Source organism: Lycium ferocissimum, chromosome 3 (genome assembly GCF_029784015.1).
Source record: "Lycium ferocissimum isolate CSIRO_LF1 chromosome 3, AGI_CSIRO_Lferr_CH_V1, whole genome shotgun sequence".
Classification (NCBI taxonomy): Eukaryota; Viridiplantae; Streptophyta; class Magnoliopsida; order Solanales; family Solanaceae; genus Lycium; species Lycium ferocissimum.
In genome coordinates, this window is record NC_081344.1 from 67857815 (window position 1) to 67871193 (window position 13379).

The 13379-nt window shown below is 33.8% G+C and overlaps 1 protein-coding gene across 1 annotated transcript; it reads left to right on the top strand.

Annotated features, from left to right (window-relative positions):
• Positions 1–11247: 11247 nt before the first annotated feature.
• Positions 11248–11670, top strand: LOC132049027 (uncharacterized). Its single transcript, XM_059439701.1, has one exon. It carries the CDS (start codon positions 11248–11250, stop codon positions 11668–11670), a length of 423 nt encoding a protein of 140 aa, XP_059295684.1.
• Positions 11671–13379: the final 1709 nt, after the last annotated feature.

The following is a 13379-nucleotide window of genomic DNA, read 5'->3' on the forward strand; positions in this document are numbered from 1 at the left end:
CATGATATTTTAATAACAACTGCTAATAACACACTTACTAACTATCACAATTCAAATTACAATACGAGCACAAGGAAAAGCATTAAAATTTAAAGTACGTTACCTTATTAACCGGTAAAGGCGGAGTCACAAAATTCTCGTCGAAAATCTCAAAACCAGCTTCAGGTATTATGGGCATTACAAAACTTAAAGAACAGGCCAAACATCAGATGCACCAGCTCAATGATTAAAAAAGGAAAACATCAACGACTAATGGCAATTTCTCTGAGGCTCATTGTTTGCTCTCACATGTATGTACTTTCTACTAGTGGCCATTTCTTTGAGGCTCATTGTTTGCTCTCACATGTATGTACTTTCTACTAGTGGTTTAATACTTTACTAAATCACACTTAATCAAGTTTTACTTTATATATTATTTTGAGATGCTTCAAAAGAATTTCTTAATCTCATATAGATGCTTATGTCCAAGGCAAAAAGATTGTTATCATTCAGAATTCTAAAAGCGTAGACAAAATATGTATTATGAAGACATTTTTTTCCAAAGGCCTAGGCTTTCCAGCCAATTTATCACCATCACAAGCAAAGATTATTCAGTGTAGGAGATGAGAGAACTCATATATTGGCAAGGATTTACAATCTGAAGAACTAGTTAACGGAGGAACATGTAGATAGAATTAGTTGGGTCATAAATAGATGGGGCTTTTTTATAAAATATAAAAGTTTTGGGTAGTTTTTAAAAGTTTTGAAAAGGCCAAATATAGATCTTGACCCAAAAACAGGTTTGAGCCGGAATTTGGGTTTGAAGATTTGTTTTCAAAATCTGTCAAAATTTTATGGCAAACAAAGATTTGAAAATAAATCTTCAAATTATGCTCTCAAAATTTATGGTCAAATGGGAGCCTAACTCCCAAATCTTTCTTCCCAAGAACCTCTCAATCGGAGACTAACCAAAACATACTTTTTAATTATCACACGAAATCTCCACCTGAAACCTCCACCAACACTGTTGTGTCAAGAAATCAAAAGTATGTGAATACAAAAAAGATAAAAAGGCATGAAGAGAGACACAATATTATGTAAACATCAATTTCATGATAGGTTAGAAGCTTCTAATGGTAGGTTAGAAGCTCGTAGCGGCTATCGTTTTGTGGTTTTTTCATATGTAGAAAACGAAGAACTATGGTCCATCTGTCTCCACCAAAATCATAATCGTAGAAAAGGAGGCATAACTACTTTGTCATAAAAAGAATTAAAAGATAAATTTGGTAACATTTTTTAAGTGAAACTAATATTGTTTAGTTTTTTTAGTTGGCTCTAGGTTGACAAACTATGTAGTTTTACTCTTGTATAAAACTATGTAGTTTTAACAACTGAGAAACCTTCAGTTCTTGATTAATTGTTAAAGATGTTACATCAAATATGAATTCACATTGCGTTGTTCTTCTAGCTTATTCAGCATTAAGAATTTGCTTATGAGCTATACCATTTTACTTCACTTGGTAGTCAGTTTAATTAGGATCCATGTTTATAATCAAATAACTATACTCCTATTTTATTATATATTTAGAGGAATCATTCATGGATTGGCAAAGAGTTCTAACATTCCTTTTTAATTTGCTTTTATAGTTTATTTTTCTTTGAAGAATGGTGAGAAGCCTCGTGAATGTTTTTATAATCAATTCGGACTAATTTTAGCCCTAGACAGGTAATTTACATAATCCTGAGTCATGTGGGGCCCACATGAGTGTGATAAACCATTTTCAACATCCGAGGTTAATAAGATATTAAGGCATTTGAATGGGCTATGACGAGTTTTGAGGTGTTATGAACAAAAGAGTGGAAGCCTAAAACGATCATGGCACGAAGTTGAGCACAGGTCAGGCACTAGGGCTCGCTCAGGTTAGGCACTAGGGCTCGGCCAGGCCGTTCGCCTCGTGAGCAGGGCAGACTAGCGAGGGACGCGTTCGCGAGAGAGATAATGAATCCCGACCATCACAAGTGTTGGGCGCGAGGGCATTGACAACGCTGGCAGTCACACGAGGCAGGGCAAGCCATTGGGCTGGCGACGCGATCCCCCCTGACTTGCGATCACTGAAGCCTATTAAGGTCATTTGGGGTAAGACTTGTTTTTGGAGGTCTAGATAGAAGGAAGATCTCTCCAACATAAATGTTATCTTGAGGTAAGAAATTAATACTCTCAACCACATGGATTTCAGATTTTCAAATAAAAATCTCAAGAATATTCAAACAAGTCTTGGAGTAGGGTTTGACGAAAGGTAACTCTTCACTCCAATCTTGTATATTATATTCCTGGACATTGTAGACTACACTTTTGAAGGAAATTTAAATTTAATCATCGATTGATGACGCCCTAGAAAATAATTATTGAAATTGGGAAAGTAATTGTATAAACCATGAATAATATTGGGTTTTCTTCAACTATATCGTTTAAAGTTTTTAAAGGTGAGAATAGGTTCTATAACACGTGTGATGAACGAAATTTGAGTTAAAACTGGAGGATTTGACTTTTGAATTGGGAAATAAACTTTTACTAAACGTGTAAAGTTGAATTTCAGTGTTGGTCACTTGGTTAACTTAGTTGGTATCGTTATGACGCGTTATTGATTTATGTAAGTTTGTATATGTAGACTATGAATTGTTGACGTCCTTGGATCCTTTGGCGTAAGATTTGAAAAACGATTCAAGATATGTTAAAACTTACTATCCTTCAGAGCTTTTCCTCCAAACGCACATCGAAATATAGTTTTGAAATACATTCAAAATATAGTTTTGAAATGCGTGCTAGTTGAGGAGACAATTCTATGGCTATTGTTTGAGCGTCTTCTATTTGGACGTGGTTCCAGGGAGTACCATCATTGATACTCCACATTCCTGTTACTGCTAAATAAAATTTAGTATTATCATGATATATTATACAATTCAAAAAAATGTATTTTAGATTTCATAAGTTTGTAGAATTTCAAAACATAGCAAAATATAAACTAAATATTAATCCAATCTTTCATTTGGTGAAATTATTTCGTTCATTAATTCTTTAAACTTATTTTTACCTATTTAACAAACTTTTCAATTGTCATTACCCAACTTCAAGTAGCTTTCAATCTAATTGATCATACTGGTCTAAAAAACAATCATCAAGTTTATACAGTGATTATATGCTAACTTAAAAGATTTTTTATACCTAACAAATAATCAAAGTCGAGAGAATGTCGTGAGTTCAATACTATACGACATTGAAATAGTTATAAAGAAGAAAAATAACGATAGCAGAAAATAAGGGAGTGGAACAATACCCACTACCAGAATGTAATTGAGTTACAAAAGAGAAATGACTTTGATTTTTATTTTGGATGACAATACCCATATAAAAATTATCGGATCTTTTCTGAAACATAAATTAAAAGGTGCTAACGTAGACAATAGGCTAGGTTTATGATTACAAAATAATTGTCGTTGCCAAGATTTGAACTCGGGTCTCTCGGGTGAGATTCAACATCCGAAACAAGTAAGCTCCCGGGGAGTGGGGTTAAAAAACTACTTAAAAAGAGTAAAATATGTTCTTTTCTCAAATATATCAGAGCCAAATTTCAATCCTGGGACCTGTGGGTTATGGGCCCACCACGCTTCCCATGCGCCACTCTGATATGTTGATACATTTTATACGAGTTCGTTGCATTTTGCACCCCTAACGTGTGTTCTCTTTTGCGATTTGCACCCTATTTTTTTTTTTTTTTTTATGCACCTAATTCCTTCAATTTCTTGCAAAACAATAAAAACACCCTTTTTATAAATTTAGCATGAGGGCAAAATAGGAATACAAATAAGAAATCATGAAACGTTTGCCACCAAGGAAACCACCCTTTTTTTATGCCTCCTCGTTCCAAAATCCCATCATGCAACTGACATTGTCCTTCCATATAGCCGATGAACGAGGTGCTTAAAGCCCAGCACAAGTAAAAGATGAATATCTACCCATCAAAAAACATTGCTTGATGTTTTGGTTTATCAAATTGATAAGCTCCCATAGGTGCAATCGTAAAACGTGTACCCACAATCCCTATAGATGCTAGTGCCAGAGCCACATACAAAAATACATATTGGTTTGTTGAGTACAGAAATTGGATCCATCACCACATGCTAGAGGTCTTAATACATCAATTGTTGTTGTCAACAGTAGAAGCAAAATACCTGCAAATACAAAACAATAAATCAAAATGTGGTTCTTGGATCCTTTTTCTATTTTCAGGAAAAGAGGATGAAACTAACAAAGGGTTTTTCGATGTTTTCTATGTGGGTGAAGCATGGGCAAATGTTCTTAGCTTAATGTTTATGTTAGGTGGCTGATAGTTTGATTTGGAAGGGGAACGAGACAAAAAAAATTTGTTTCAACTCTTTTTAAATATAATGTCATTTCTTTTTTATTTTCATGATTTCTTATGTGTATTCCTATTTTGCCCTCATGCTAAATTTATAAAAAGGGTGTTTTTATTGTTTTGCAAGAAATTGAAGAGGTTAGGGTGCAAGTCATTAAAAAAAATAGGATATGGTGGAAATCACAAAAGAGGGCACACGGTATGACTCCATTTTATACATATTAATATACTAGTATTTGTAGGACTGTGGTAGCATACATCCAAGCTCAATAATAAAATTAAAGTATAAATAAGTTATTTAAATTATATTTTTTATCATTTACTATTGTTCTTTGCTCGATCAGTCATTACAAATGTCTTATGAAAATCTGATACTCTATAATTGAGCTGATATTATTTATTGTATTTTGGGCTTGTGGTTATTTTTTTCTCTATTTTGCTACACTAATTTAAAATAAAAGAAGGCCCGCTCCAGAATCTTAGCCGTGAAATATTTAAATTCCAGAATATTAGTGATTGCTACTTTTTTTGAAACATACTTTAGACTTACAAAAACATCATAACAGTGATACTAACCTTTCGGCTATCATCTAATTAGCATCTTTGGTTTTGCTTTTGAATTTGACTGTATTATATAACTTCACCAGTGAGAAGTATCAATTTAATGAATGAATTTACGTAACTGTATCATTGTAGAGTGTCATTTAGTGTTTGTTTTTTTATTAGACGTGACATTTAAAAAAAAAAAAAAAGCATAAAAAAATTCTCCGTTATTTTTATTAAAAAGCGCTATAATATTTTTCAGTAATTCATGAAAGGATTAAGTATGCTGCCAAAAAATAAAAAGAAGAAATGATCAAGTACGACATATACCATATTAGTGGTTCTTATAACCGACTTTAAAAAAAAAAAAAAATCACATGTTGATTGACTTATTTTCTGACGAATATACTACAGTATTCAAGAAAAATGTAAATATTATCATTTATCCAAGTTAGTGAATAAAGTTACTGTTGATATAGCTCCAACACCATTTTTCTTTTAAAAACTTCCCCTATCTCATTTTTTGTGAAGTGCGGGGGTTCAGAGTGCAGAAACAAAGATGTTTAATTTGAATTTGAATTTGATCATCAATTTTTCAATTTTCTTGAATAAAACTCACATATTTGAAGATTATACAAATATTATTATATGTCATCATAGTTAATAATTTAAAATTTTCAAAAAGAGTGGAAAAAATATATACTATTTGACTACCCAATAGTTAGGTTAGTTAGCATAAAACAACAATAACAGTAATTGTATCGTAATTTTAATAAATCAATGTCCATTATACCAATCCCTATGTCTTTATTTAAACTTGTTTTATATCATCAGAATATTAAAAGTGAAGTTAAAAAAAAAAAAAGTTTTAGTTTAATCAGAGCGACTAGGCATCTTACGGGTTAATATAGGTGGATCAGAATGAGATCCAAGCCCAACAAGTAAAACACCATTAATTCTAGCGCTGGGCATAAATACCGAAAACCGAAAAACCGAACCGAAACTTCAACAATACCGAACTAGTTTGGTTCGGTGTTTGATAATGTCTATCGTCAAAAAAAATCGAAACCGAAATAACAGAAGTTTCATAAAAGCGTGACCGAAAACCGAACGCGCACCGAAATTTAATACATTACCCAAAAAAATTAAAATAGTCCAGGCAAATTAAGTTTAAAGCAAAAAAACCCAATTGTAATAAGTCTTCTTTTGCATTTGTATCCCTAATTTTCTACTTCAATTGAAAAAATCAAATATCCTTAACAAAGAAAGGTAACTAAGATGTCTCTTAGGATTAATATATGTCCTTTATGTGTTTTCTTAATTATTCTTACGGTATGTATATGACACCTAATAATCCTATGTCATGATTATCTCTTTACATTTCTTGTGTATCTGTTTGTTTGATTTTGATTTCAATTTATGGTATTTATGTTTTATTGCTTTTGAGAATATGAATTAGTGTAAATGGAATCGCTTCTAATATCATATAAAAAAAAATCGAATTGAAAAAACCGAAACCGAACCGAACTTTAAAAAATCGAAACCGAAAGAACCGATCCGAACTAGTTTGGTTCGGTGTTCGGTGTCCACCTTCAAAAAACCGCTTTCCGAAATAGCCAAACCGAAGTTTGATAAAACCAAACCAAAAAACCGAACTGATTTTGATTAATTCCCATATTATAAGGATAAATCGTTGTTCCATTTGGACAATCATCGACGGAAGCCGTGTTAATTTAAAGAGATAACTAAGTGGCATAACTAACTCTAGTACATTTAGATTTAGTAGCTATAGTTTAGATTAATTACATCTTATAGCTAAAAGTAATATGTTAAATACAATTAATAACTACATATATATTTAAAGTAGAATACCCATCATCACATTATTCACTGCCAACCCAACCCTCCCATCTCTCTCTCCCCCTCTTCCCCAAGATGTGCATTTCCTTGAGAGCTAATAATTTCTACGTTGAGCATGGAGAAGCCGTCTTCTTCGGTGTATTTTTTAAAGTATTTTTTAATTTTTGAATTATACTTTGCTGTTCCAGAAAGAAAAATGGAAGAAGGGAGAGATTTTTGCTAAGTTCTTTTCTTCTACAAAGAGTTAGTTTCTGAGTTAGTTTCTTCTCCGGAGAAGAAAAGAAAAGAACTGTGATGTTGAAAAGAAAAGAGGACTGTGATGTTGATGACGGCAGCCAGATCTGGATGGAAATAGTCAAATCTGACCGGAAAATACAAAATACACTTATTTGTTGTATGTATACAGTGTTTTTCGCCTGTATTTCGAAGAAGATCCTTTTGTATACAAATGAATAAAGTGAATTTGAAGTGTATACAAATAAATAGAGTGAATTTTATTTCTTGTATTCAGTTTTTGCGTGTATTCGTTAATTTTTTTAGTGCAAAATTCAGTGTTTTGGGGAAGGGATATTTTTTTGTATACAACCGATTTTAAATATAATAAAGTGAATATGGTGTAAAAGTAGCTACAATGAATACAGTTGAGTTGAATACATTTGAATTGAATACAAATTTCAGCAAATTTTACTGACTGTGTTCATGAATACAACGACACACCATAGTGAATACAATAAGAAACAAGCGCTGAAACAAGCTATATGTTTGCTACGAGATGTAATAGGTAAAATGTAGCTACGCAGCAAAAATAACCCTTAAAAGGTAGTCATTTATGAAATTTTCCCTAATTTAAACACGTAATTTATTCCTTAGCTAAATTTAAAGTAAACAGGTTTTATGCAGTGTTTTAAGAGGCGTATTCGGGACGAGTCTCGGGGTGGGGCGTACCAAAAACGCTCCGGGTCATAAATGAAAAGCGTAAATCCATGGGGCATACGCCCTAGAATTTGGGGCATAAGTCCCGGGCGCAAAAGCATAAGCCCCGGGCATAAAAGTGTACACACCGGGCGTTAAATTTGGTTTTTATTGTTTTAAAAGTATTTTTGCTATAAATTATGATTTTTATTATTAATATAATGATACTATACTTATACTTTATGTTATCATGCAGTGTTTTAAAAGGCAGGGGCGAGGCGTTTTTCGCAGCACGGGGCAAGGCGTAAGCCTCGATCTATATAAATTTTATAAAATAACTACTCGAACCGTACCATTGACTTCGCTAAAGGCAACTAGGGAGATTGAATTAAAAGTGACAAATGGGTTTGTCAATTGAGTGTGAGTCCTTCAAGTTTTAAAAATTGGGTAGAAGTGACAATTAACTAATTAATGTCAATGAGGTCAAACATCATTAAGAAACTTTTTTTAGCAACCCCCAAACTTTTTGCTTTTACACTTTTACCTCTACATTTATTACATCAAAATAACTAAAATTACCAAAACATGTGAAAAAAAACTACCCGTCATTTCTTCTGCTTCTTCTTCCCATGTCTCCAGCCATTGATGCTCAACCTATCTTCCTCCTCCTCCTCCTTATTTTTCTTCTTCTTCTTTTGGAATCTAACTCCCCCAAAACGTTTTTAAATAGTAGATCCAAGATTGTTTTTGTGTTTTTGTTGAGAAGATTTGTAGAGAAAAATTGTGGAAAAAGAATATCAAAATATTATTGGGTCTGTTGGACTGCATATGCTTTGTTCTTGAGCTTGGAATTAATTCAAAGGACCATTCATTAATTATTGGTAAGTGAAAAAGATTAATTTTTGTGCATTCTTCAGCTGGGTTTAGTGAACTAAATCTGGTTGTTTCTGTCAACAACATTCGTAGTTGTCCGGACAACTCCAAAAGCTGTTGACAAAAACAATTGAACATTGTCTGACAAATACAGAAGTTGCCCTAACAACTACTACAGTTGCCCGACAACTGTGTGTAGTTGTTGGACTACTGAATAGTTGATAGGACAACTAATTCAATAGTGGAACAACTTTTATAATTGTCGCAATAAATAGTTGGACAATTATAGAAGTTATTCCAACAATTACTAAAGTTGTTCGAAAACTATGTTTAGTTGTTGATTAACTGATTCAGGACAACTAGTAAAATTGTAGAACAACTTATCAGTTGTTGGAATAAATAGTTGAATAATTACAAAAGTTGTCCCAAAAAACTACTAAAGTTGTCCGACAGCTGTCGATGGTTGTTGGACAACCAAAGAGGTGTAGGGATAAGTAATCAAGTTCTATAGCAATTTTGAAGTTGTTTCATGAATCTCTCTTTTGTAAGACCACTGAAATATGTATTTTTGGGATATCTTCAGGTATTGTGACCATCAATGGAAGACCAAATAATAATAGGAGTTGATTTACCTAGTGAATGGGTGGAGAATGCTACTTGGGGATAAGCAATCAAGTTCTATAGCAATTTTGAAGTTTCTGATGAATCTCTTTGTAAGACCACCGAAATATGTATTTTTGGGATACTTCAGGTTGTGACCATCAATGGAAGACCAAATAATAATAGGAGTTGATTTACCTAGTGAATGGTTCAAAGTGAGAAATGCTACTTGTTATACTTGACTTCGAGGTAAATTTCAAATTATACTTCATGATGCTATGTATGGTCGTCGAGATCATCGTTTAAATTTTCTACTTGATAAAGATGATCTTTCCATTAGTTACATGCTCGGCTTCATGAAAAGCAAAAGGATGTCCTACTCCGATAAGGAATGATCGTGATTTGCGGTTTTATTTTTGTGATCCAAACAAGCCCATTCTAAGGGTACTTGCGGTTGAAAAAATAGTAGAGGGAAAAGATTATGTGCAAGTGGAACCAAATATAACAAATGTGCTAGTGGAACCAAATATAACAAATGATGAAGAGCATCTTGTGACTATGGATATTCCGATAAATGAAGAAGCTACACAACATCCTATACCAATGCAAAACAGCCAAGTAGATGATGACGGCACGGGTTTTTATAAGGATAAAACTTTCAAGGACAAACACGAATTAATTAGTTTGTTGAAGCTTGCTTCCGTGAAGAAAGATCAAAGATTCAAACCAGTGAAGAATAGTGAAGATGTATATTGTGTTAGATGTGTAGATCCGAGTTGTGATTGGTGGTTGCGAGGTATAAAGCTTAAAAGTTGTGATAGATTTAAAATTGTCGTTTATCGTAACATTCACTCATGTGGGGCACAACATCTTACAAGCCATCATCCACATGTTCCAGCGGACGTCATTGGACAATACATACACCATAAGTTCTTGAATGGAAAAGGTCCCTCCACAAAAGAAATAAGAAATACAACTCAAGCTGAGCTAGGTTGTAAGATTAGTTATTGGAAGTTTAACATGACAAGATATATAAATATACGATAATTAGGGACACCTACCCATAGGTATGCAAGCACTTTACATACTTACGCTATATACTTAGGATCGTAAAATGAGGGAAGCAAGACATCGTTGAAAGTTGATGACAAAGGGACGTTCAAATATTTTTTTTGTATCTTATGGATCTTGGATTAGGGGATTTATGCATATGAAAAAAGTCCTAGCCGCTGACGGGACATTCTTAAGGGGCCCTTACGAGGGAGTTTTGCTATCTGCCGTGGCACAAGATACGGAAAATCATATTTTTCCTGTTGCATTTTGTGTAGTAGATAAGGAGTGGGATGCTTCATATGAATACTTTTTTGAGAAATTGCTAGACATAGTCCCCAATACTATGGAGCTGTGCATCATTTCTTATAGGCATCCAAGTATAGGAAAAATGGTATCAAAGATTTACTCTGAAGCACACCACGGATGTTGCACGAGGCATCTTGCTGAAAATGCTAGAAAAGAATTTCATTGTGGAGATTTTCTTGGACATTTTTATCATGCAACTAAAGCATACCGTAGGGATGTGTTCAATGACCATTTTGAAGAAATCAGATATATCAATGCAGAAGTCGCCGATTATCTTGAGAATGTTGGCTTTCGTTCCCGGAGTGGAGCATACTTCCCCAGAAACAGAAAATTTATCTCCATCGGTTCAAAGTCAAATTTCCGCAGTCCCCGACAATGATTTGTTTTAATTGTTGGAACAACCGCAACAATTGTTAAATATAATTAATAAGTTGTGGGATATTAAAGAGAATTGTTCCAAGAATCCGCAATAGTGCTTGGGCCATCCGGTCGTTTGTATTCAGATTCTTAATAATTTTGGCTTTTATATTTCAGGTATGATGTATAGACCTCAAACATTACTGAGTCTGTTAACTCAATGTTTAATAAAGAAAGAGAATTCCCCATTACTGCCCTATTTAATGCTATAAGTAGGACGTGATCAGAAATATTCAATGCATACATAAATTTAACAACTATCTTTGTCCCTTCGGCTGAAAAGAAAATAATGACTAACAAGAATCTGGGAAATAAGTTATTGGTCCATCGAATAGATGAAGACACATTCACCATTACCGGGGAAAGTGGGGTCTCAATGGTTGATCTACGAAGAAAAACATGTTCGTGTCGAAAGTTTGACTTGGACAAAATACATTGTTCACATGCTATGGCAACGCTTACAAGTAAATTCGGAGATGAATGTGGAAAGATGATTTATGAGTACTCTTCTTCGTATTATAAGGTAGAATCATACGTGCTTGCATATGCCAACCTAATCTTTCCAGTGCCAGCTGAAGAATTTTGGAACCCTCCTCCGGAGATTTTACAGAGACGCATACCTCCACCTGAAAAGAAAAACCAATCGGGGAAGGAAACGGATGAAGCGGGTACCTGGAGTTGCGGAAGGATTTTCAAAGAAGAAGTTCAATAAATTCTCCTTACGCAAAAGATTTGGCCACAAAAAAACTACATGCCCTACAATGATAATTGAAGATCGATCGAGGCATTTTAGAAATTATTAAGGATAAATGAAGTGATTCAATGATAATTGAAGATCCATCGAGCCATTTTAGAAATTATTAAGGATAAATGAAGTGATTCAATGATAATTGAAGATCGATCGAGCCATTCGAGCAATTATTATGGATAAACTTAGTGAATCAATGATAATTGAAGATCGATTGATCCATTTTAAGAATTATTAAAGATAAATCAAGTGATTCAATGATACTCGAAGATTGATCTAGCCATTTTAAAAATTATTAAAGATCAACTAAGTTATCCAATGATAATCGAAGATAGTTCAAGTAATATGTAATACTATTATTATTATTATTAAGGATAAACTTAATGATTCAATGATAATCGAAGATCGATCGAGCCATTTTAGGAATTATTAAGGATAAACCAAGTAATTCAATGATTCTTTTAGATGTAAGCCAACAACTTCAGTAGTTGTCGTACAACTAAAGCAATTCTTTGGGACAACTACTGAAGTTGTCGAACAACTGATTGTTTTGGTGGAATAACTTCTATAGTTGTCGCCACAACTAAAGTAGTTGTTGGGCATAAACTATGAATTGCTGGAACAACTTAAGCAGTTGAAGGGACAACTAAAAGAGTTCCTGGGACAACTAAAGCAGTTGTTGAGCAACTACATAAATTATAGGAATAATTAAAGTAGTTGTTGGGACACTATCACGTAAAAAATATGTGAACAACTAAATAAAAAATTAACACAAGAACTAGTTTTCCATTAACTGAAATGACCATTAAATAAAGTACAAAAAGCAACCCCATACACAACTAATCCCCTAAGGTTTCAATTCCTTCTCAAGCACTGCAACAACATATCTTAGCCTAAAATTATCCATTTCGATGTCACTGAGTTGTGTCATATTAGTCCCAATAAGAAGGTGATCAATAAATGCACAAGAGTACGGTCCATAAGCCTTCCTAGACATGTTTCTCGGGGCATCCTTTAGATGCTTATACGACCACGCTTCATTTAGTAAATTTTCAGGAAAATAGTTGAACACTCCACTTTGTTTGAGTAGTTTGAGCCACAATTGGAGAACGGGTTGGATAAATATAAGGAAAGTCTGCTCATCACACTCATTAGTATTGCAATCATAAACTTGAATCAAGCCCTTCTCCATTAGAAATTCAAGTGCAACAAAATGTTTACACTTTATGTTCATCACGGTGTAAGTTCTTTTTGCTCCATCCCACTTCCGACCATATGGGTAAGGTCTTATCCTAGAACAATAATCGAGTATGTCATTGTCGATCTCAAACAATGATAGAGCCTCATTCATTGGTGGGGCACCATTCACCAAACTCTTATCACTCAAAACCTTGTAGACATCATGCAAGTTGTCATAAAAGTTCAGATCCAAAATTAAATCTATTTGGTTGTAGTGCCTGGCGAACCAAATCTGTCTCTTACGCATCACGGTCAAAATCTCATTAACATGCTGCAAAAGATAAAATCAATAAATAGTTCAATGCTAGTAACCAACAATGAATTGTAATTGTCTAACAACTGCAGGAGTTGTCCTATGCGCTATAGTAGTTATCCTACAAGCTACCATAGTAGTCGTCCTACAAGCGTAGTTGTCCTACAACTGCAGTAGTTGT